Source organism: Oncorhynchus mykiss, chromosome 17 (genome assembly GCF_057628025.1).
Source record: "Oncorhynchus mykiss isolate SJ-2025 chromosome 17, ASM5762802v1, whole genome shotgun sequence".
Classification (NCBI taxonomy): Eukaryota; Metazoa; Chordata; class Actinopteri; order Salmoniformes; family Salmonidae; genus Oncorhynchus; species Oncorhynchus mykiss.
This window is the reverse complement of record NC_143038.1, coordinates 56,976,605-57,001,571: the sequence shown is the minus strand read 5'-3', so window position 1 is coordinate 57,001,571 and position 24,967 is coordinate 56,976,605. Positions and strand designations below refer to the sequence as shown.

Below are 24,967 nucleotides of genomic sequence, written 5' to 3'. Positions count from 1 at the left end.
GCCGCCAGAGCTGCCTGTCTGCAGGATGCCGCCAGAGCTGCCAGTCTGCAAGGAGCCGCCAGAGCTGCCAGTCTGCAAGGAGCCGCCAGAGCTGCCAGTCTGCAAGGAGCCGCCAGAGCTGCCAGTTAGTATGGAGCAGCCAGGGCCGCCAGTCAGCATGGAGCAGCCAGGGCCGCCAGTCAGCATGGAGCAGCCAGGGCCGCCAGTCAGCATGGAGCAGCCAGGGCCGCCAGTCAGCATGGAGCAGCCAGGGCCGCCAGTCAGCATGGAGCATCCAGGGCCGCCAGTCAGCATGGAGCAGCCAGTCAGCATGGAGCAGCCAGTCAGCATGGAGCAGCCAGAGCTGCCAGTCAGCATGGAGCAGCCAGTCAGCATGGAGCAGCCAGAGCTGCCAGTCAGCATGGAGCAGCCGGTCAGCATGGAGCAGCCAGAGCTGCCAGTCAGCATGGAGCAGCCAGAGCAGTCTGCCAGCATGGAGCAGCCAGAGCTGTCAGTCAGCATGGAGCAGCCAGAGCAGCCAGTCTGTATCGTCCAGACTCTTCCAGATCTGCCCGTCGTCCAGACTCTTCCAGATCTGCCCGTCGTCCAGACTCTTCCAGATCTGCCAGTCGTCCAGACTCTTCCAGATCTGCCAGTCGTCCAGACTCTTCCAGATCTGCCAGTCGACCAGACTCTTCCAGATCTGCCAGTCGACCAGACTCTTCCAGATCTGCCAGTCGACCAGACTCTTCCAGATCTGCCAGTCGACCAGACTCTTCCAGATCTGCCACTCGTCCAGACTCTTCCAGATCTGCCAGTCGTCCAGATTCTCTCAGATCTGCCAGTCGACCAGATTCTCCCAGATCCGCCAGTCGACCAGATTCTCCCAGATCCGCCAGTCGACCAGATTCTCCCAGATCCGCCAGTCGACCAGATTCTCCCAGATCCGCCAGTCGACCAGATTCTCCCAGATCCGCCAGTCGACCAGATTCTCCCAGATCCGCCAGTCGACCAGATTCTTCCAGATCTGCTAGTCGACCAGGATCTGCTGAAACCGCCAGCCAGCCAGGTTCTGGTAGTTTCTACTACCTGCCTGGGCTTCCTCTCAGTGCTGAGCTTCTTCTCAGTGCTGAGCTTCCTCTCAGTGCTGAGCTACCCATCTGTCCCGAGTTACCTCTGTCCCGAGCAGCTGTCCCTCTGTCCCGAGCAGCTGTCCCTCTGTCCCGAGCAGCTGTCCCTCTGTCCCGAGAAGCTGCCCCTCTGTCCCAAGCAGCCCCTCTGTCCAGTGGGGTCATTGAGAGGGGTGGGCATGGTGAGTAAGCCACGGAGGCGGACAATAAGGCGGACTGAGACAATGGCGAAGTGGGGTCCGCGTCCCGCGCCAGAGCCGCCACCGCGGACAGACGCCCACCCAGACCCTCCCCTATAGGTCAAAGTTTTGCGGCCGGAGTCCGCACCTTTGGGGGGGGGGTACTGTCACGTTCTGACCTCTATTTCCTTTGTTTTTGTATTTATTTAGTATGGTCAGGGCGTGAGTTGGGTGGGCAGTCTATGTTTGTTTTTCTATGTTTTGGTCTAGTTCTATGTTCGGCCTGATATGGTTCTCAATCAGAGGCAGGTGTTCGTCATTGTCTCTGATTGGGAACCATATTTAGGTAGCCTGGGTTTCACTGTGTGTTTGTGGGTGATTGTTCCTGTTTTTGTGTTTGCACCAGACAGGGCTGTTTTGAGTTCTCACGTTTCTTGTTTTTTTTTCCCGTTAGTTTGTTCATGTATAGTGTCGTCAATAAATACAATGAACAACCACCACGCTGCGCTTTGGTCCGCCACTACTTCACAAGAAGAGAATCGTTACAGAAAGACTGCACACTAGCTGCACTTCGGGTTGCACTGTAGCTAGTTAGCTTGCTTTGGCTAATGTTAGCTATTAGCTGTTCTGAAATAACTCCCTGGGTTTAGTGTCATGTAATGTAAACTAACTCACTTTGTACATCGCGCTGGTCCATACAATTGACCTTATTTTAGCGCCCAAAAAGCATAATACTTCCAGATCAACTGTAATATCAATACCATTGTAAAGCACAATTTCATGAGAGCCCATGGGCTCATGTTGCACAACATTTCTTACATTTGCTTAGAATTCCGTGGCATTATTTTATATCATTTTATAGTATGAAGAATTCAACTGAACAAAGCTGAATAAAATAGAAATATTTTCTCCAACCGTTTTGAGGTAGTGCGCACGTGGCTATCCTGTGTTGAGCGGTTAACAAATAAATAGGTACTCCTGTATGCTTAATTTAGAGTTATTAATGTAACTTTAGCTGTTCTACAAATGTTGGGCTAAATGTTTTGACTTTTAATACATTGTAAGGCTGTGTGATGAGACTCTAATGAAAAAAGTTGCTTGAAAGGCATGAGTTCTGCTTTGTTTTTTGCACAGGCTGTACACACCTCATCAGACTCTCATTCACAATTTTACAAGCACTTGATAATGCCTCGAATTTCACTGTAGAATCCCCTTTGTGTGGCCGTAAAGCTCATCGCGATGTACATCGCGACCCAAGCAAGTGTAGCCCACATCCATTTGGTATAGCCAAATCAGGACCTAACATAAAGACAACTCAGAGTATGTTATTCTGTTCTTCTGAAATAGACTACATTTTCTTCATATCATCCTTCTTTATACCTGTCTAAAGTAAATAATGGATTTATTGTGAAGGTGTAGGCCAGATATCATCAATACAGGCCAATTTTTTTTTTTTTGCGGATTGTTGGGGGGCTGGAACATAATTACAAATCAAGTAAATCCACCTTTAAGGTAAATATCTAATGCGATAGACCATATGACTGGAGAGGAAATAGAAAACATCAACTGAATGTTAAATGTGTTTCCTGTCAGGTATTTTAATTGTCTGTATTGTCTAAATCAAATCAAATCAAATTGTATTTGTCACATGCGCCGAATACAACAGGTGTAGATAGACCTTACAGTGAAATGCTTATTTACAATCACTTCCCCAATAATGCTTTAAGAAGTTTTAAGAAAAAAAGTTAAGTAAAAATAGATAAGAAAAAATAGAAAATAAAAATAACAAATAATTAAAGAGCAGCAGTAAAATAACAATAGCGAGGCTATATACATGGGTTACCGGTATAGAGTCAATGTGTGGGGGCACAGGTTAGTTGAGGTAATTGAGGTAATATGTACATGTAGGTAGAGTTATTAAAGTTACTATGCATAGATAATAACAACAAAGAGTAGAAGCAGATTAAAAGAGGGGTCTGGGTAGCCCTTTGATTAGCTGTTCAGGAGTCTTATGGCTTTGGGGGTAGAAACTGTTACGAAGCCTCTTAGACCTAGACTTGGCGCGCCGGTACCACATGCCATGTGGTAGCAGAGAGAACAGTCCATGACTAGAGTGGCTGGAGTCTTTGACAATTTTTAGGGCCTTCCTCTGACACCGTCTGGTATCGAGGTCCTGGATGGCAGGAAGCTTGGCCCCAGTGATGTACTGGGCCATATGCACTACCCTCTGTAGTGTCTTGCGGTCGGAGGCCAAGCGGTTGCCATACCAGACAGTGATGTAACCAGTCAGGATGCTCTCGATGGTGCAGCTGTATAAACTTTTGAGCATCTGAGGACCCATGCCAAATCTTTTCAGTCTCCTGAGGGGGAATAGGCTTTGCCGTGACCTCTTCACGACTGTCTTAGTGTGTTTGGACCATGTTAGTTTGTTGGTGATGTGGACACCAAGGAACTTGAAGCTCTCAACCTGCTCTACTGCAGCCCTGTCGATGAGAATGGGGTCGTGCTCGATCTTCCTTTTCTTGTAGTCCACAATCATCTCCTTTGTTTTGATCACGTTGAGGAAGAGGTTGTTGTCCTGGCACCACACGGCCAGGTCTCTGACCTCCTCCCTATAGGCTGTGGCATTGGCAAACTTGATGATGGTGTTGGAGTAGTGCTTGGCCATGCAGTGATGAGTGAACAGAGAGTACAGGAAGGGACAGAGCACGCACCCCCAAGGGGCCACCGTGTTGAGGATCAGCAAGGCGAATGTGTTGGTACCTACACTTACCACCTGGGGGCGGCCCGTCAAGAAGTCCAGGATCCAGTTCCAGAGGGAGGTGTTTAGTCCCAGGCTCCTTAGCTTAGTGATGAGCTTTGAGGGCACTATGGTGTTGAATGCTGAGCTGTAGTCAATGAAAAGCATTCTCACAGTAGTCTGCTTGTTAAATGTTTGTAAAGTCTTAATTTGCCATTGTTTGTAATGTCTTATTAATTGGTGTTGGACCCCAGGAAGATTAGCTAACATTATGGCGTTAGCTAATGGGGATCCTAATAAAAATTCACAAATTCACTGAACAGGCCTGGGTGCTGCACCCCATCCCTCACTGACCCTCTACCAATCAGCCCTGGGTTCTGCTTCTCATCTCTCTCTGGGCTCCACTTAACTTGTATGGTGGAAAAATTGCAAGATTATGTTATAATACTTGTATTGCATCAAATGGTTGTTTTATGCAACAGAATAGAGTATTCTTAACTATTGTGTGTGTGTTCTACTGAGGATGGGCATCTGGGAGATAACACTGACAGGAGATGTACGATGTCTTTTGGGTGTTAAAACCTAAAGAGCATTCCAGAGCACGAGTTAATGGTTCTGTTCTATACGGGGCCAGACACTGGTCTCTACACAATGAAAACTGTTGACACAGCAGATACTGTCTGCTATGTATTAAAGGTATCTTTCATACAGATCTTAACCTTGTGACCCATTCTATATATCTGTTGATCGTCATGTAGGTTGGAAGGGGTGTATCTTGGCTATAAAAGACCTTTGACCTTTTGTCACGGGGCTCTCAACGAATCATCTGAGTGTGAATCATCGACCAGCCATAACCAGCCATCATTATCGTAGAGCACTCAATCTATTCACTTTATATGTGTTCGTTGTATTGACCTGCTCCCTTATTAATAAGTGATTAAAGGTTTAGTTTAGGTACAACTCTGACTTGTATGATAAATTTGTCTCTCCTCATTTGATAGTAAAGAAATTAACCACCACACTGGTCTGTGCTCTGGAAGCTCAGGTAATGGCTCCATCACCTAAATAATGATGTCTAGACGTTCATCAGTGGTACAGCCACATGAGAGAATGTTTGCATACCCTCCATATCTGACAAGCCACTGCCTACATGACTCACTGTTTCTACTTCAACACCTGACTGATGGGACACTTGGTGATGGCAGAATGTTTCAACACATGGCCTCCCTAGTGACGAAGTAATGTTGAAATGTAAAAGGACTTGACATTGATGTTAAATTGTTTTGGCTGAAATTCTTAAATCTAAATTGAAAGTACTGTTTCAAAACATATAAAAGCTTTAATTATTACTCAGAATGTAAAGATATGGTATTTATATTGAACATTCAGTCTGCACAGCTTTGAATGTTCCCTTCAGATTTCATATTGGTTGAGATGGCAGCTTGAGGTCATCTATCATTGCAGCATCCGTATCAAAGTGATCCACACCATTTCTCTCCCCACCCATTGAGGAGAATGAAAATCCCCAATAATCTGAAAAGAGATTGGAGACTGACAGACAATCTGACTTTACGCAGAGAAAATACTGATGTTTGAGTGAGTGATGTAGAATTTCTGAGCACTTATGTATTGGGTTGTGGGTTCCTAGCATCTGATCAATACTGACTGGCTGTGAGAAATCTCTCTCTCTCTCTCTCTCTCATATATCATGAAGGGTGCGTGGCCGCCTTCAAACCCACATCTCGTCTGTGAGGTGGAAAGACCACAGACACCCACAATGCTACCCTCCTCCTCATACACCTAGGCCTCTGGAGGGGGAAGGAAAGAAAGTGTGTGTCATTTAAGATTGTGTTCTGTGTTTTGTGGCAGCATGTTGAAGGGGAAACTTGATTGAGAATGATAAAGAGCTTCACCGTCTGATGCATTCATGTTACATAGCTTCCATGAAGCCCCACCTCCAATTGAAAACGCAAGGAAATACAGATGTCTTTCTTGCGTCTATTTTGATTTCAGCGGAGAGTCAAAGTTGTCTTCACTTCTGAAGGCAGGATGAGGAGAGATATTACTTTAGGAAGGTGGAAAAAATATGCTAGTATTTCACAACAGTTACATATCACCAGATGTGTCACCTCATCCCCTAAATCTTACCACTGCGTTCCCCCCCAACACCCCCCCCCCCCCCCCCCTCCTCTCTCTCTCTAGTAAAGTTTGAGGACTGCAAGCACAGTAAAGCAGTGGGCTTCGAGAGCAGTGACCCTAACTTCAGTGTGCGCCCTGACGGCTCGGTGTACGCGGAGCAGGAAGTGGCCAACCTGTCAGAACCGATCCAGTTCATGGTGACCGCCCGCGGAGGTCATGACCCTCACATCTGGGAGACCACGGTCAAGCTGGCCTTGTTTGGACACCAGCCCTCTGTCCCTGTGAGTCAGGTAAACATATATAAACTGCAATCATTTACACTGCAGTTAAACACACACATACCTAAAGTTTGCCTCAGGTATACAAACCGACACACCCCTGCTACTGACAGTCTGTACTGTATCTCAGTTGTATATTTGCATAGAAACATATTTATACACTTCAAAGCCTCTAACTGCCTCTCAGGTAAGATCAGTTTTCAATGATCCTCAAGTACATTATATAAAACCACATTATTTCAGGTTCTTCTATCATAAACAGGAATTTCTCAGGGAACAACCTACTGTATTATTTGCTTTTCCAAATATAAGATGTTGAATAGCCTAAGGCTTAATGCTTACTCCAGGTCATGTTTTTAATCATCGAAAATGTCCAAGAATAGTGTAAAGCAGTTGTAGAGCTGGGATTAAAATTCTGCCAACTCCTCACAGCACAATAATGAAGGGCATGAAATAATTGACATTGATTAAGCTAATGTTCCAGTCTGTCGGAGGGAGGCATGGGGGAGTCAGATGACATTGTAGCAGCACTATGGAAATATGTTCCCACATTAAGAGAGCAACAGAGAGATTCAATAATATAACAAGAAATGTTCAAGTAATCGAAGGAACGTTTTTTAAACATGTTTTAAATTGATCCATTTTTGTTGCAAGCCCTTACAACTAGGTACCTTCCAGACACTTTTATTTCTGATACAAACAGGCAGGTGTGTCATTTTGGACAGCAGGTGATTCCGAACTGAAAAATTGCTGTTATGCCCTGTAGGTAAGTTGTCAAAAGTAAATTGAATTGCTTCATTAAAATTAAATGTAAAGTTGTGGCCAAAAGTTTTGAGAATGACACAAATATTAATTTTCAAAAAGTTTGCTGTTTCAGTGTCTTTAGATATTTTTGTCAGATGCTACTATGGAATACTGAAGTATAATTACAAGCATTTCATAAGTGTCAAAGGCTTTTATTGACAATTACATGAAGTTGATGCAAAGAGTCAATATTTGCAGTGTTGACCCTTCTTTTTCAAGACCTCTGCAATCCGCCCTGGCATGCTGTCAATTATCTTATGGGCCACATCCTGACTGATGGCAGCCCATTCTTGCATAATCAATGCTTGGAGTTTGTGGGTTTTTGTTTGTCCACCCGCCTCTTAAGGATTGACCACAAGTTCTCAATGGAATTATGGTCTGGGGAGTTTCCTGGCCATGGACCCAAAATATCAGTTTTGTTCCCCGAGCCACTTAGTTATCACTTTTGCCTTATGGCAAGGTGCTCCATCATGCTGGAAAAGGAATTGTTCATCACCAAACTGTTCCTGGATGGTTGGGAGAAGTTGTTCTCGGAGGATGTGTTGGTACCATTCTTTATTCATGGCTGTGTTCTTAGACAAAATTGTGAGTGAGCCCACTCCCTTGGCTGAGAAGCAACCCCACACATGAATGATCTCAGGATGCTTTACTGTTGGCATGACACAGGACTGATGGTAGCGCTCACCTTGTCTTCTCCGGACAAGCTTTTTTCCGGATGCCCCAAACAATCGGAAAGGGGATTCATCAGAGAAAATGACTTTACCCCAGTACTCAGTAGTCCAATCCCTGTACCTTTTGCAGAATATCAGTCTGGCAGCAATATTCTTGCCTGTGAAGCACTTTTTCTGCAAAGCAATGATGACGGCACGTGTTTCCTTGCAGGTAACCATGATTGACAGAGGAAGAACAATGATTCCAAGTACCACCCTCCTTTTGAAGCTTCCAGTCTTATTCGAACTCAATCAGCATGACAGAGTGATCTCCAGCCTTGTCCTCGTCCACACTCACACCTATGTTAACGAGAGAATCACTGACATGATGTCAGCTGGTCCTTTTGTGGCAGGTCTGAAATGCAGTGGAAATGTTTTGGGGGGATTCAGTTCATTTGCATGGCAAAGAGGGACTTTTCAATTAATTGCAATTCATCTGATCACTCTTCTTAATGTTCTGGAGCATATGCAAATTGCCATCATACAAACTGAGGCAGCAGACTTTGTGAAAATGTATATTTGTGTCATTCTCAAAACATTTGTCCACGACTGTATAGCCATGAAAAACTAAATAATGGAAATGTATAATTCCAGATAAGTCCTACAGCAAATGTTCAGACTCCTGCACCTTCTGACAGCTCCACATCTTTTAACCCTTTACAGCCCTAAACACATTGCCCATTTGATGCCGGTTAGCCACTGTATTGGGTCATACAGACAATAATTCCAGGAAAAGCTTGGTGAATGGTTCATAAAGGGTACAGAGAGAGAGAGAGACAGAGAGCGAGAGAGTGAGAGAGAGAGAGAGAGAGAGAGAGAGAGACTGTCCTTCGCGCTGGCACAGTAGTATTCCCTCCAGTGTGACCCACAATGACAAACGGGCTCAGAGGACATGCTGATGTGGAATAGAACAGGGTTTTCCAAACTCGGTCCTGGGTGCACACCCTAGCACTATACAGTTGATTACAATAAGCTTGATGATGAGTTGGTTATTTGAATAAGCTGTTTAGTGCTAGGACAAGAACCAGAATTTGCACCCGGGGGGACACACACACACACACACACACACACACACTACCCCAGGTGCTTTAAAATACAGCAACTGTAGGGTAATGCCTTGTAAACAGAAATGCTTATTCCCAGATTCAACAATAGAAACTACTCAGTGAGAAGTAGATTGATGTTTTAAAGTATTGACTATATAAAGAAAGAAAGTCACATACTCTAATTATGTACCCAAACAGTTAATGGGTATAGCAACTATATAATAAACCATTAAATGTTTGGGAGCATAATTAGAGTGTGTGACTTTCTTTCTATCTTTTTAATAATTTACTCTTTGTTAGTCAGCACCTCTTATAAAACGTTTTTGGTTGGGTGTGCAACATCTTATATCTTTTACCATAAAAGTATTGACTGCAACACAGAAATGTTGTGAAGACACACAGACATTGAGATGTGTGAAATGCTGTGACAGAGTTGCTGTGTCATTTTGGCTACACTGTGTCAATAGTGCTGAAAGGGAGAGGGGGAAATAATCAGATTACCTATGACCACTACACACCGAAACATGTCATCACAACAATACAATTTAAACGTTGCTAAACACCCCTACAGATATTAGGTGAATGAGCATGTGCAGACCAGCTGGCTGGTGTGTTTACGGACATATTCAATCAATCCTTATCTCAGTCTGCTGTTTCCACATGCTTCAAGAGGGCCACCATTGTTCCTGTTCCCAAGAAAGCTAAGGTATCTGAGCTAAACGACTACCGCCCTGTAGCACTCACTTCCGTCATCATGAAGTGCAAGGACCATATCACCTCCACCCTACCTGACACCCTTGACCCACTCCAATTTGCTTACCGCACCAATAGGTCCATAGACGACACAATCGCAACCACACTGCCCTAACCCATCTGGACGAGAGGAATACCTATGTGAGAATGCTGTTCATCGACTACAGCTCAGAATTTAACACCATAGTACCCTCCAAACTTGTCTTCAAGCTGGAGACCCTGGGTCTCGACCCCGCCCTGTGCAACTGGGTACTGGACTTCCTGACAAGCCGCCCCCAGGTGGTGAGGGTAGGTAACAACATCTCCACCCCGCTGATCCTCAACACTGGGGCCCCACAAGGGTGCGTTCTGAGCCCTCTCCTGTACTCTCTGTTCACCCACGACTGCGTGGCCATGCACGCCTCCAACTCAATCATCAAGTTTGCGGACAACACTACAGTGGTAGGCTTGATTACCAACAACGACGAGACGGCCTACAGAGAGGAGGTGAGGGCCCTCGGAGTGTGGTGTCAGGAAAATAACCTCACACTCAACGTCAACAAAACAAAGTAGATGATCGTGGACTTCAGGAAACAGCAGAGGGAGCACCCCCCTATCCACATCAACGGGACAGTGGTGGAGAGGGTAATAAGTTTTAAGTTCCTCGGCGTACACATCACGGACAAACTGAATTGGTCCACCCACACAGACAGCGTTGTGAAGTAGGCGCAGCAGCGCCTCATCAACCTCAGGAGGCTGAATAAATTTGGCTTGCCACCAAAAGCACTCACAAACTTCCAAATATGCACAATCGAGAGCATCCTGTCGGGCTGTATCACCGCCTGGTACGGCAACTGCTCCGCCCACAACCGTAAGGCTCTCCAGAGGGTAGTGAGGTCTGCACAACGCATCACTGGGGGCAAACTACCTGCCCTCCAGGACACCTACACCACCCGATGTCACAGGAAGGCCATAAAGATCATCAAGGACAACAACCACCCGAGCCACTGCCTGTTCACCCCGCTATCATCCAGAAGGCGAGGTCAGTACAGGTGCATCAAAGCAGGGACCGAGAGACTGAAAAATAGCTTCTTTCTCAAGGCCATCAGACTGTTAAACAGCCACTACTAACATTGAGTGGCTGCTGCCAACATACTGACTCAATTCCAACTCACTTTAATAGTGGAAATTGATGGAGATTGATGTAAAAAATGTATCACTAGCCACTTTAAACAATGCCACTTAATATAATGTTTACATGCCGTACATTACTCATCTCATATGTATATGTATATACTGTACTCTATATAATCTACTGCATCTTGTCATCTTTATGTAGAAATGTATCACTAGCCACTTTAAACTATGCCACTTTTATATGTTTACATGCCCTACATTACTCATCTCATATGTATATACTGTACTCAATACCATCTACTGTATCTTGCCTATGCCATTCTGTACTATCACTCATTCATATATCTTTATGTACATATTCTTTATCCCTTTACACTTGTGTGTATAAGGTAGTTGCTTTGGAATTGTTAGGTTAGATTACTCATTGGTTATTACTGCATTGTCGGAACTAGAAGCACAAGCATTTTTCTACACTCGCATTAACATCTGCTAACCATGTGTATGTGACAAATCAAATTTGATTTGATTTTGATTTGAGGTGATTAAAAGACAGACAGTTCCATTTCAAGGTAAGTGCATGTAGTAAGTTTCAGAGCAGACGTGTACAGGGACTCAATGGACTCCTCGATTATTATGTTCTATTAATTGTTGGCTGAATTGACCTCTTCCTAGATGAACTGGACATAGTGCTTGGTGTATGTGTTGGTGTGTGCATTATAGCTTATCTATTTGTATTGGATGTACATTTATATATTTGAATATGATCATAGTTTGGCTGCCTCCTGTTTAAGTCTGAGGTGTTAGTAGTGTCATTCTGACTGTGAAGTCCCTCAATGCAGGTTATGTACAGTACTCACACTATGGTGCTAGTCTACTGACTCAATATGCATATACCCCCAGCTGATTTCATGTTGCTCTGGCCTGCCTTTTCATGCAGTTATGCAACAGTACTCTGGGAGCCTGATGATCCAAAAAGTGTTAGCACTTATTTGACTTGCATACATTTTTCTCTTCCCCAGACTAACTGTTTGTGTTAGATTAGAGCAAAAAAACATAGTGCGGAGGAGTTTAGGACCTAGAGTCTAAGTGGTCCGTGAGGAGGCAGTAGTGGATATGGCAGTGAGGTCATGATGACTTGATTGCAGCCCAGTTCTATGTCCATAAGAGGAATGCATCAATAGTCATAGCTGCTTCCTAAAATGTACTTGATTCAGTAAGATGAGAAATTTCAGATACTTCTCTTCTCTTGATTTTCCTACCCTCACATCCTGTTCACCACAGATCACCACTCTGATCAGCTCTCATCAATGATAATCAGTGTGGAAGGCTAATGGAAAAATAGAAAACATTAAATGACATGGCTTGAGATCAACAGTGAATGGAGGATGGGAAACTAGCACATACTTGATATTGTGTAATTGAAAGTCCCTGTTTAGTGTTGCCTTCTGCTCTTCAGAACGATAACCTCCAGATGTCAGCTCCAGGGCTGCGGGGCTGACTGATGCCCCAGTGACATGCAGCCTGTCTAGGAGGCGAGAGCAGCCATCTGGCCTGCCCTCTAGCTCTGGGCCTGGGGAGCTCTGGGCAGTTCTGGGACTGATTTCACACTCACTGATTCCTGCTTGCACACACACATTCACACTCACACACACACATGCATGTGTACACACATGCATGTGTACACACAGGCGGCAGGTAGCCTAGTGGTTAGAGCAGTGGGCCAGTAACAGTGAAGTTGCTTGTTCAAATCCCAGGGCTGAAAAGGTGAAAAATCTGTTAATGTACCCTTGAGCAAGGTACTTAACCATACTTGCTACAGACACACACACCAACACACGCACACACACCAACACACACACACACACCAACACACACACACACACACACACACCAACACACACACACACACACACACACACACACACACACACACACACACACACTTATTCCACCTACCGCCCATGGAAGGAATGGCACACTCCCATCTTGCCCCACTGCCCCTGTGCTGGTAACTGGGAGTGGTGTGGTTGAGTGGAGCTGAAGCTAGAGTTATCTTATCAGGGCACCACATCTGGTCCTTCCCCCTCTCTCTCCTGTCTGGCCACCTGCTGCTATCAGGAGGCCTACTCTAAGCCCTGTAGTCAAATCCACTAAGCCGTGAAGAATTAAAACAAAAGGGGGGAAAAATACAGTATGTTTGCTCTGGTTTAACTTGCATCTGTCTCTCTGTATGACAAACTGCTTGTGTATTGACAGGCTGACCTGTCTGCCAGTGTGTGTGTGTGTGTGTGTGTGTGTGCGTCTTTGCGCTTTGCAAGGGTTCATGTGTGTCCTCTGAACAGAATTCACAGCAGCATGCTTGTCTCTGTGAGTGGGGAGCAGGAGAAACAGCAGGATCACTGGATTACACAAACACCATATCAGACATGAGGACAAAACAACCCTCACTAGATACTATAGATACCTTATATACACTTGACATAGCTCTGCCAATGTATACACAGTACACCTTCTCAAACACATAGGGCCAGATTTACAATGAGTTTACACCAGTGTGCAGTGCACCTTTTATAAACATGAGGGGATAAAACACGTAAGAGAAAATTGAAAAGTCTAATGAAGGATTAAGATTAGGGAAATAAGGCAAGGTGTAAAACTGTAATTAAAAACAGTTTTATGTTTTCAGTTTTCTGTATTTTATTCACCTCCCCTTTTGTCTAACAGTATATTCCCCTTACATGCTCTGAGGATCTAGTCTTTGCTTATAAGACCAGTGAATCAGCTATTATATCACACACTGCAGGTTCACTGTTGGTCCTTATATTCTGATCTCGCTGTTATTGAAGTGATATTTCATCAATCCCTTTTCATTTGGAGTGGGATATGTCACAGAGTGCATCACACTGAGCAGCACAGCTCTGTGACTTTGTCAGAAGGCTTTTTGCTGGATAAAGACATAGAAGTCAACCTCTGAGGACTGTTCATAGGTCATTGGTAACCTGTCTGCAAGACTAATGCCTGGAATGTATCCTAAGGCTTGGTCCTTTTAGGTTGTTTGCGAAGTACATGAAAGGTGATGGCTGGAACATGTGGATTATATTAGAATTTTTGTCTTAACTGAAAGAAACATAGTATTATGTTTCTTATCATCTGTCAAGTTTGATCTTTATGATGTATTTGTCACCTGTATGTTCCACACTTTTAGAAGATGAACAAACAAAACAGTGACACTCTACTCCTTTATATTGACCTCTCATGTATCATCATTCAGTGGGAGACTTTACATAGTTTGGTTGTCTCTCAATTAATTGTTGGAATGCTGTAGGTCAATAATGTGTTGATTTCTTCTCCTTTCAGATTGGAGTGGAGGATATGATTGCAAGGGCCTGGGACTCTAATCCCAGGGTTATCAAGTTTCCACGGAAACATCAAAAAAGCTCCTCTGCCAATGGACTGAGACGACAGAAGCGAGACTGGGTCATCCCACCAATCAATGTGCCTGAAAACTCCAGAGGACCCTTCCCACAAATGCTTGTCAGAGTGCGTGACAGTTATTACACTTATCAATAACCATTTAAGTCCAAGTTGTCTTTTTGTTGTAAATTAGAAATGAGTTCATCATCAGTTCTGATTACAGTAACCCAATCTTGCTCTATTTTGCCACTGCCCATCATACACCTTTTCTGAAGTTGTCTTTTTACTTTAATTTGAGCCAAAAACACATTCCAAAGACATCTTCAAGTCAGACAACCCACGTCTGTTGGAGGTTCACTCAGTAGCGGTGTGTGGGTAAAATCACATATTACAATATATGTGTTGTGATAATTGTGTTGTTTGCTCTATAACCTGTTAGTTCATATGCCTTGACACCGTGATGTATATGCCTAAGGCCCAGACAATAAGAAGACACATTGGCAGAATAAATTCAACCACACCTTTGTTTCATCACAAAACCGGAGAGCAACCTCTGTCAGGTGAAGTCCACAAAGCATATTGCATGTAACAAACAGCTACATGACCTACAGCATGGTCAAGGAAGTTAATGTTTCCTAAATTTCCGGACAACTAAACAGCTATTGATTTACAACCACGGAGAGTTACTGCAAGTCACAAAGAAAACAGGGCTGCTTCCACTTTTCCAGCACCATTTCAACTTCAACATCATCAAATCGCCTATCCTTATTCTAATACAGTGACAACGAAAAGATACCAAAAACAATTTAGTCCAATCAACGTAAGCTAAATAGGATGTGGCTGTTCATGTTTCTGATTTCTGTTTGTGTGTGTGTGTGTGCACGTTCATGAAAGTGAAAAAATATGTTGACTAACCCTACTTGAAGAGAAACGCCAATGCCATCCTCCTCTCTTTCATGTTGACGAAACGGACATATAGTACACGCTTTTATTTTTTGTTGTCCTAGGCTACCTGACTAAAATGCTTGCTCGCTAGCCAAACTTCCTTTCATCGGCAACATTAGCTAGTTAACATTAGCCCTCTACATCTAGCTACATATTAAACTTCCATCTTCTCAGGCCAGTGTCGCAAAGTATGAATTAATGGCTGGATCAGAATCACCATTATAATCATTGGCCAATACGGAGAATTAAGTAAAACCACAAGTCCCTATCTCCATATAAGAAAGGGCTAATTATAGCTAGCTATCTCGTCACTGGAGGACAACAACACAACGAGATGCAACAATTCAAGTTGTTTCTGTCAGTGACATATGCTCTCAATGCGATTTGATAGGAGTGACGCCAAATCCAAACTGGCTTCCCTTTACACTTTTTTTTGGTGCGCCAGGACCATTCACAGTTGAGCTCACTCAGTTAAGCTCAACGCCGATTGGCTGTTATTTTATACTTTTTTATCAAGGGAGGCCAAATGCTCGCTGGCTTCTGTTGCACTCAATGCTACGGGTGGCAACAATGTCATACACTTTTGGGCCAGACAGCATCAGATAGATGGTCTACACATACAGAGACAGTTGGGCTTTGTTTTACTCGCTCGAATGCTTTCTCCGTTGAGATACATTCAGCCTCTTGTGAATTTAAGGAAAATTATGAAACACAGAGATGAAAGATACATTATTTTATGTTTTTGAATTTTTTCTTGGTCAATATTTTGAGGAAGCCTGGCTTCCCTTGGCATCCATGAATACATACTTACCCCAGGAATTGAAGAGAAGGGTAGAATACATCTCAGACAGTAACCAGGTATCCATCCAACCTTTTTCTGAGAGTAGAGTACATGTCGGATTAAAAATGTCACAACAGGCCTGATGGAGACAGCATATTTGTCGGTAAACTTTCCAAATGTCGACAAAACAAAATAAGCTAGACAAGGTGGGATTTCTTTGTGTCTGTAAAATGTATTATGCAAGAAATGGTTGTGGAAACGCTTTTATGCGCAAATATTGATACAATAACCATCATATCGAAACTTGGAGTCACTCAATTTTTTTTGTGTAGTCCTCCCACTATGACTCGGGAATGCAGTTGATTAGGCTACAGATTAAATAAGTTATAATGAACCACACAGGATGGTGAAAGTGCAAGTTGATGAGCTTGATGCTCGTTTCCAAAAAATAGAGGGTTTTATTTTGGTGACATTATGATCGAAGTTGGGTAGAGCAGAGGTGCCAATACCAGAGTGAGCACAATCGCTAAAGAACAAAACCTTTTTCTGACAAAACCATCAGTAGAGTTGAAAATGTGATGGAAACCCATTTTAAAAAATTATAATTTCCAGTACATAGGAATTTAACCACAAATGTTATTTCTGCCTTCAGCAGGTAAAGAGAGGGACACTTCTCTCCGATTTGAGTGGTGATGCCAAGTGATTTGTCTGGTATGCTTAAGACACCACAAATACATACACCAAGACACTCTACAAGAGGACAGATATAGAGATGGAGACAAACACAGCTCTGCTTGAACAGTTGTTCAATGAATTCAGGAGTATTTAGCACACTTTCAGTTGCTTGTATGTGTGTGTATGCAGGCATGCAGGAGTTGTTTAATCTAGCTCACTGGACAACAGGGATTTTACTATAACTGTTTTAGAAGTGACATGACAAACAAGCTCCATTCCTGTTGTCATGCTATGGCAGCTATGTCTACCAGCTCCATGGTTCTAGGATGCTCCTGTAAACTGTGCAGCCTGTTATCAGTCCACCAGATGTCCAGGCCAGAGACAGCTTTCTCTGAGACACCACAGAGCTCTCTCACGCCCATTTGTACCATGCGGCTTACACTCCCAGATTACTGAAATCGCCTTTCACCAACGAGTCGGCAAGAGGACAGATTTTCAACCAAAGCAACAAAAAAACACTCACTCACACAAACAAACAAACAAACTGCAGGATCATGGTTGTATTGTACCACCCTGCTAGAGAAGAATAGACAGCCTTTCATCCCCTTACCTCTTGTTCAGCTTCAGATGGTTGGGTTTACTGACACCTCAGGTGTTCCTTTGTGTGTGTGTGTGTGTGTGTGTGTGTGTGTGTGTGTGTGTGTGTGTGTGTGTGTGTGTGTGTGTGTGTGTGTGTGTGTGTGTCGACCACAACCTCTAGCAGTGGTGAAAGAGAGCCCTGTTCCTTAGCCATGGGGGATATGCATCACGTCCATGGCCCCGTGAGGTATTCTATCCTCATTTCTCTCTGCAACACAGCTTGACTGGGCTGTTCCATTGTGACAGCTGGCCAGTGAAGAGAGCAGAGGGATTTAGTTCTTTATCTCTCTTGTCTTGGAGGTGGCCGAGAACAACCCCTATGGTTACAGCAGCACACTCAGAGAACACTGATTCCTCCAGAGCTGTGGAAAGTCTCAATCTACCTCTCTAGCATTTTTATGATGTTAAACAGCTCCACACACACTCCACACATGGTTCACAGTAGGCTAAATCAGAGTCACACAGAGTGTTTCTTGGTAGTCTTAAACAAATCTACTTTGAAACGAAAGTATACACTTCACACACATGGTTATGGGCTTAAAAAGAAGACACCTGTACCATATCATAACATTTTGCCATAGAAACACCAGATTTTCATTGTTTAAAACATCTTGTGACTAGGGGGCAGTATTTTCATTTTTGGAAAAATAAAGTTCCCAAAGTAAACGGGATATTTTGTCAGGACAAGATGCTAGAATATGCATATAATTGACACCTTACTATAGAAAACACTCTAAAGTTTTCAAAACTGTAAAAATATTGTCTGTGAGTATAACAGAACTGATATTGCAGGCGAAAGCCTGAGAAAAATCCTATCCGGAAGTGCCTCATGTTTTGAAAGCTCTGCGTTCCAATGCGTCCCTATTGAGCAGTGAATGGGCTATCAACCAGATTACTTTTTCTACGTATTCCCCAAGGTGTCTTCAGCATTGTGACGTAGTTTTACGCCTTTATGTTGAAGAATACCCGTAAGCGGCTACATTGTGTAAGTGGTCACCTGATGGCTCTCAGAGTGATTCTCTCGTAAAATACAGAGGTAGCCATTTTTCCAATCGGTCCTACTGAAAAACCAATTGTTCCGGTGGATATATTATCGAATAGATATTTGAAAAACACCTTGAGGATTGATCATAAACAACGTTTGCCATGTTTCTGTCGATATTATGGAGCTAATTTTGAATATTTTTCGGTGTTGTCGTGACCGCAATTTCCGGTCGATTTCTCAGCCAAACGTGAGGAACAAAGGAGCTATTTTGCCTACAAAAATAATATTTTTTGAAAAAAGGAACATTGGCTATCTAACTGGGAGTCTCGTGAGTGAAAACATCCGTAGCTCATCGAAGGTAAACGATTTAATTTGATTGCTTTTCTGATTTTCGTGTCAAAGTTACCTGCTGCTAGCTGGACATAATGCTATGCTAGGCTATCGATAAACTTACACAAATGCTTGTCTTGCTTTGGCTGTAAAGCATATTTTGAAAATCTGAGATGACAGGGTGATTAACACAAGGCTAAGCTGTGTCTCAATATATTTCACTTGTGATTTTCATGAATAGGAATATTTTCTAGTAATATTTATGTCCGTTGCGTTATGCTAATTATTGTCAGTCGATGATTACGCTCCCGGATCCGGGATGAGGTGTCACTAGAGGTTAAAAAAATTATATATTGATTAATTATTAAATTATGAAAAATATAAATAACATTCCACCCATGAGGCCAAAGAGAGCGCTTTTGGTCATTGACTGCAGGAAAGTGCTACCCTTTTGAGAGTAATTACCCATTTTCATCTGAAAAAACAGGGTTTGCCAGATTGGCCTTGGATTTGGTTTAATTTAGTTGAACAGATGGAAAATGTATGCATCCATCAACACAAGTAATATGGTGCAGCAGGAGGTAAATGTGCCTGTGTTATTGATTGTGATCTGTTCTGCATTGTGGCTGGCTGGGAGACTCTAATATCCACTTCAGCAATGTGATTTTAATACTCCACCCAAAGATGTCCGGCCACATCCTGATTATCCTCACACACATCACACACCTCTCTCTCCATCTTCCCTGGGCAGTTCTGAAAGTCCTGGACAGTCTAGCTGCTAGTCTAGCTGCTGCTCCAGTGGTGTGTTGGTCCAGGGAAGGTTTATTAGATACATTTATAAGGGATATCACTGCATGACACATTGAGTAGACCATCTTCCCTTATGAACAGAAGGGAACTGATTAGAGTGAAACTAGCAGCACCAACATTCCACTTCAGGGAGGTTTTATTGTGAAGTGCAAAACCCTCATGAGCAATCTCAAGTAGTGTCGCTTTGATGGCAATAATTTACCATTGTGGTAAAATGCAATATTTTCCCCATGCCATTCACTGTCCAATAAAGTATTGCTCTTGACAGAGGTAAGATTAATGCAACTGAAGATTGAAAACAGCTATGATTAAATAGATAGCGAAAGAGATGGAGAGTAGAAAGAGAGAAAAGGGGACAGATTGGGATTGGAGGAGAGAGAGAGAGAGAGAGAGAGAGAGAGCATAGTAAATATGTGAGGTGAGAGAGAACAGCTTTAGTTTCAGAGAGCAGCATTAGTTTCAGAGAGCAGCATTAGTTTCAGAGAGCAGCATTAGTTTCATGCCATTTGTAGCAGTCTCATCTCAACTGCCTCCTCCAGCACCTGTCTCCTCCAAGGCTGGACCCAATGCCACATCTGATTGAAACCAGTCCAAACGGGGAGAGATGAGCCTCTCTGCTCCTCTCCGTCCTCTCCGTCCTCACCACTGACTCCCAGTCAGACACACACCAGAATGAACTAAATAATTATAAAAGAAGGGGTGATAAAGGAGATCAATTATAAAAACCCAGTCCTTGGGCAAAGCAGAGGAATGGAATGAAAGGGCATTTGATTGAAGTCCTGATATGTGAGAGCGTTACGCCCACTCTGAAGAGAACTGTAATCTACACTGTGTGCTTTGGAAAGTCATTACATTATTTTCTAAACGTCAAGGACGATCCTGAGGTGAGGCAGACATCAATCAGACCAGGCAAATGTTTTTCCTTTACCAAAGCCAACCAATTATGCATAATATGAGACGACACCTCTGGGTAGGTGTTATGATGGAGTTATCAAGTTGTCCCTAAACTCTTCTGCTTGAGTCACACAATGGCTGGAAGTCCCTCATTTAGTGGGATTTTATGTAAATTGAATGCAGGAGGCATACAGTTTTCAACAAAAACAAAATATTGTGATTTACACCTACAGAAACGGGCAGTTACTTGTCAGAACAAGTTTTGCAGCCAACTTTCTATACTCGAGATGAAGCTCAAGTTTTTAATAAGTTAGTCTCCCTACGTAGAATGAAATGCTAAATTAAACCCTGCTCTTGACTCAATAAACCAATATAAGTTGGTGTATGTGTGGGAGAGAATCATCTCTATGGTATGGTAATACACCACTGTTTATAGAACTAGGTAGAAACACTGTATTGGTTTATTAATGCATTCATATTCCAGTTATTTTAGTCTAGCATTTCTCTGTGATACCAACTAGTTTTTACATTAAAATGTTCACTAAAATGTATTAGGAAAGCTGTATAAGATGTGCGCTTTCGTGCTTGCATGTGTGTGTTTGTACTAAGTGCTTGTGCCTGTGCCTGTGCCTGTGTCTACAGAGTCCCAGTAACTGGCCTAGCTGTACAAAGGCAATCCCTCCACTGACTGACATAGAGCTCTGCCCCATAGCTGCGAGCAGTAGTTTGGGGTGGGGGTGATGCAAAAAAAATAATAATGGGGTGGGTGGGGGGCTTTGCCAGTGCTGCAGATGGCTATATCGGTCCGCTAATACAGGACTCTTTAAGGCCCAGCAAACTACTTTTGTTAAAAATATATATTTTTACATGTATTTAATTTTTTTAGGGTTGCTGCAGAACCCTTCGCACCCCTATGTCCCGCAGCTATTTTATTTTATTTAACCTTTATTTAACTAGGCAAGTCAGTTAAGAACAAATTCTTATTTACAATGACGGCCTACCCCGACCAAACCCTAGCCCGGACGATGCTGGGCCAATTAGGCGCCGCCCTATCGGACTCCCAATCACGGCTAGTTGTGATACAGCCTGGAATCAAACCAGGGTCTGCAGTGACGCCTCTTGCACTGAGATACAGTACCTTAGACCACTGTGCCACTCGGGAGACTATGCTCTGCATCTCACTAAATAACTGTCAGTCTGCAGTCCTCAGGCCTGACCCCTCTGGCAGCCTCCCTCAGAGACACACAATGCCACTCCTGAGCCCTCATTGGCAGGTCTCGCACCTCTCACAGCCAAACAGAAAATCCATTCAGCTCTTGGCTCCACCTGATTGGCCAGGCGTTGGTTGCCCACAGCTTGCCAATAAGGCCCTAATGTAGCCTCAGGGTGTTGGTGATTGGCCGGAGTGGGAGTGCTGGTGCATTCTGCAGGTCTCCCAGGGATGGGCTGGACAAGAGGAAGCATATTGAGTAGTCGAAATGGATTGGGCATTAGAAGGGAGGCAGCTTATCAAGCAGCGGTGGAAGAAAACTGCAGCAGCAGTACAAACCACTCCTCCTCCCCCTTCTCCCACTTCTCCCCCAAGTCTTCTGTCTCCAGGGCCCTCCGTCTTTATGAGGCAGGGAAAAAAAGAGTGTTGGTCTCTGACACGTCCATTCAGCCTGGAGAGCAGGGGAATGTGGCTGGCTTTATACAGCAGTATACAGGCAGAATTTATGGCTGTATCTGCTCTATTCTTCCTGTTTGGGGACGACAGGGGAATTCATTCCATTGTTAATGCATGGAGACTGCTGGTCTATTTCAACAAAGTCTTGCCTGCTGGTTTCTCAGAACTCTCATCTAAATTGGCCGGCTAATGTAGTAATTGGGTTTGTTAGTCTGTCTTTAACTTCCATTAATATTTGTACTCCTAATTATCCTGTCTTCTCTCCCCGCCATCCCACATTCTGCACCTCCATCTGGGTAATGCTGTGTGTCTGTCTGTCGCTCTGTGTGTGTGTGTGTGTGTGTGTGTGTGTGTGTGTGTGTGTGTGTGTGTGTGTGTGTGTGTGTGTGTGTGTGTAATGTGTATTTTATTAGGATCCCCATTAGCTGTTCTGAAATCAGCAGCTACTCTTCCTGGGTTCAACCATCCAGACAAAACATGACACATTACATAATACAGAAAATTAATAGACAAGACAGCTCAAGGACAGAACTGCATACATTTACAAACAGCACACAGGGCCTACATACTATACCAATAGATACACACAAAATATCTAGGTGAAATAGGAGAGAGGCGTTGTGCCATGAGGTGTTATTTTATCTGTTTTTTGAAACCAGGTTTGCTGTTCTTTGGAGCAAGATGAGATGGAAGGGAGTTCCATGCAATAATGGCTCTGTATAATAGTGTATTGTCACGTTCGTCATAAGGAGTAGACCAAGATGCAGTGTGGTATGTTTCCATCGTTTATTTTGGAATAGAAAACTTCAAAACAACAAAACAACAAAGCGAACAAACGTGACGCTATAATAATGCTCACAGGCAACAATGCATAGACAAGATCCCAAAAAGCACAATGGGAAATGGCTACCTAAATATGACCCCCAATCAGAGACAACGATAAACAGCTGCCTCTGATTGGGAACCATACCAGGCCAACATAGATATACAATTCCCCTAGATAACCCACCCTTAATCACTCCCTGACCTAACAAACATAGAGAATAAACAGCTCCCTATGGTCAGGGTGTGACATGTATGCTTTCTTGATTTTGTTCTGGATTTGGGCACTGTGAAAAGACCCCTGGTGGCATGTCTGATGGGGTAAGTGTGTGTGCCAGAGCTGTGTGTACTGTATGTTGACTATGCAAACAAATATAAATTTGACACATTAATGTTTCTTATAAAAAGAAGAAGTGATGCAGCCAGTCTCTTCTCAACTCTTAGCCAAGAGAGACTGGTATGCAAAGTATTTATATTAGCCCTCTGATTACAATTAAGAGCAAGGCGTGCTGCTCTTTTCTGGACCAGCTTCAGCTTAACACTGAGAAAAAAAAGGGTTCTACGGCTGTCCCCATAGAAGAACTCTTTGAATAACCGTTTTTCGTTCCAGGTAGAACCTTTTTGAGTTCCATGTAGAACCCTTTGCACAGAAGGTTCTACATGAGACCCAAAAGAGTGTGGAGAGAGCCGATGGAGAGAGCCGATGGAGAGAGCCAAATAACCCTTTTGGGACCCTTTTTTCTTAGAGTATAGGTTGTTCTTTACAGCATTTGACCACATGACTGGTAAATAATCAAGATAAGACTAAACTAGAGCCTGGAGGACTTGTTTTTGGAGTGTGGTGTCAAAAAAGCAGAGCATCTCTTTATTATGAATAAACCTCTCCCCACCTTTACAACCACTGAATCCATGTTTAAAAAAATAAATGTCTATACAGTGCCTTGCGAAAGTATTCGGCCCCCTTGAAGTTTGCAACCTTTTGCCACATTTCAGGCTTCAAACATAAAGATATAAAACTGTATTTTTTGAATAATTTTGCACACCCAATTTTTCAGTTTTTGATTTGTTAAAAAAGTTTGAAATATCCAATAAATGTCGTTCCACTTCATGATTGTGTCCCACTTGTTGTTGATTCTTCACAAAAAAATACAGTTTTATATCTTTATGTTTGAACGTTTTTTTTCTCCAAAAATGAAAATACCCCTAACACCAAGAGGTTAACCTGGGGCACCATGCGAAAACTAGTTTTTATGGAGTTTCTATTTCCCAAATTAACTCAAAGAATATCAGAATATCGATTTTACAACAGCCGAAAAACCAGTTACCTCTACTAATCTCGTTCTGAACGTCGTATAGCCCGTGAATCTGCACGGACCGGGGTCTCACCAATGAGTTCGTACCACACCAATCTTAGTTGAATATTTATTTACTAAAAAGCTAAAATGATGATAAAATATACATATAGACAAAACACATTATAGGCTATTGATTAGAACTTAGTATAATGGGCCAACACACTATGGCGTGTGTTACCCAAAATGGGGATTTCAAAGAGAGAGAGAAAAAAGAAAGTACGCAAGAGATATATACATTTGGGTGAATTTGTCAGCTATGCTTATTCTAACCCTAGCCTTGCCCCAAACTGCCGCTCTTATGGGTCAAAATATAATGATGTAATCACGTGGGGATGATCTCCGAGGATTCTCTGTGTGGACCGTTCAGGGGAACGTTCAGGCTGCTCGATGACGCACCTCTCCGGCGCACCTCTCTGATCGTCCTCCCGTCAGTGTCTTTTTGGCTTAGGAGTCTGTTCCCTCACCCTTGCTATGGAAGGGGTCTTCTGAGGACAGACAGCTCTGTAGCTCCAGTTCGCTGACTTTTTAGACCGTGGCTGCAGCTTGGGTCATGTAGTCTTCTATGTAAATTCTATACTCACAGATTTTATACCCTTGGGTCAGAAGTGGGTGTAACCGCCTTTAGGGAAGTTCTCTGGGCGTACCAAGTTAATGAGGCAAGGTCTAGATTTTACTCAAACCCAATTTTGGACAACTAACTTAACATTTAATCTTTACCAAAACATTCCCTTTGATTTGGACATTTTCCACACAACGTACAATGTATAAACATCAAAC

General features: G+C 43.3%; 1 protein-coding gene across 4 annotated transcripts in view; it reads left to right on the top strand.

Moving 5' to 3' along the window:
• Positions 1-24,967, top strand: part of LOC110494541 (cadherin-4) — a 354,972-nt gene that overhangs the window by 241,600 nt on the left and 88,405 nt on the right. For 2 of the 4 annotated variants that reach the window (XM_090206011.1, XM_036950601.2), the window contains exons 4-5: positions 6,231-6,448; positions 14,232-14,414. In XM_090206011.1, coding sequence (XP_090062137.1) covers positions 6,231-6,448; positions 14,232-14,414 — 401 coding nt within the window. Of the gene's footprint in view, positions 1-6,230; positions 6,458-14,231; positions 14,415-24,967 lie in introns of all 4 variants that reach the window. The other 2 variants (XM_036950600.2, XM_036950599.2) reach the window with 1 other exon arrangement.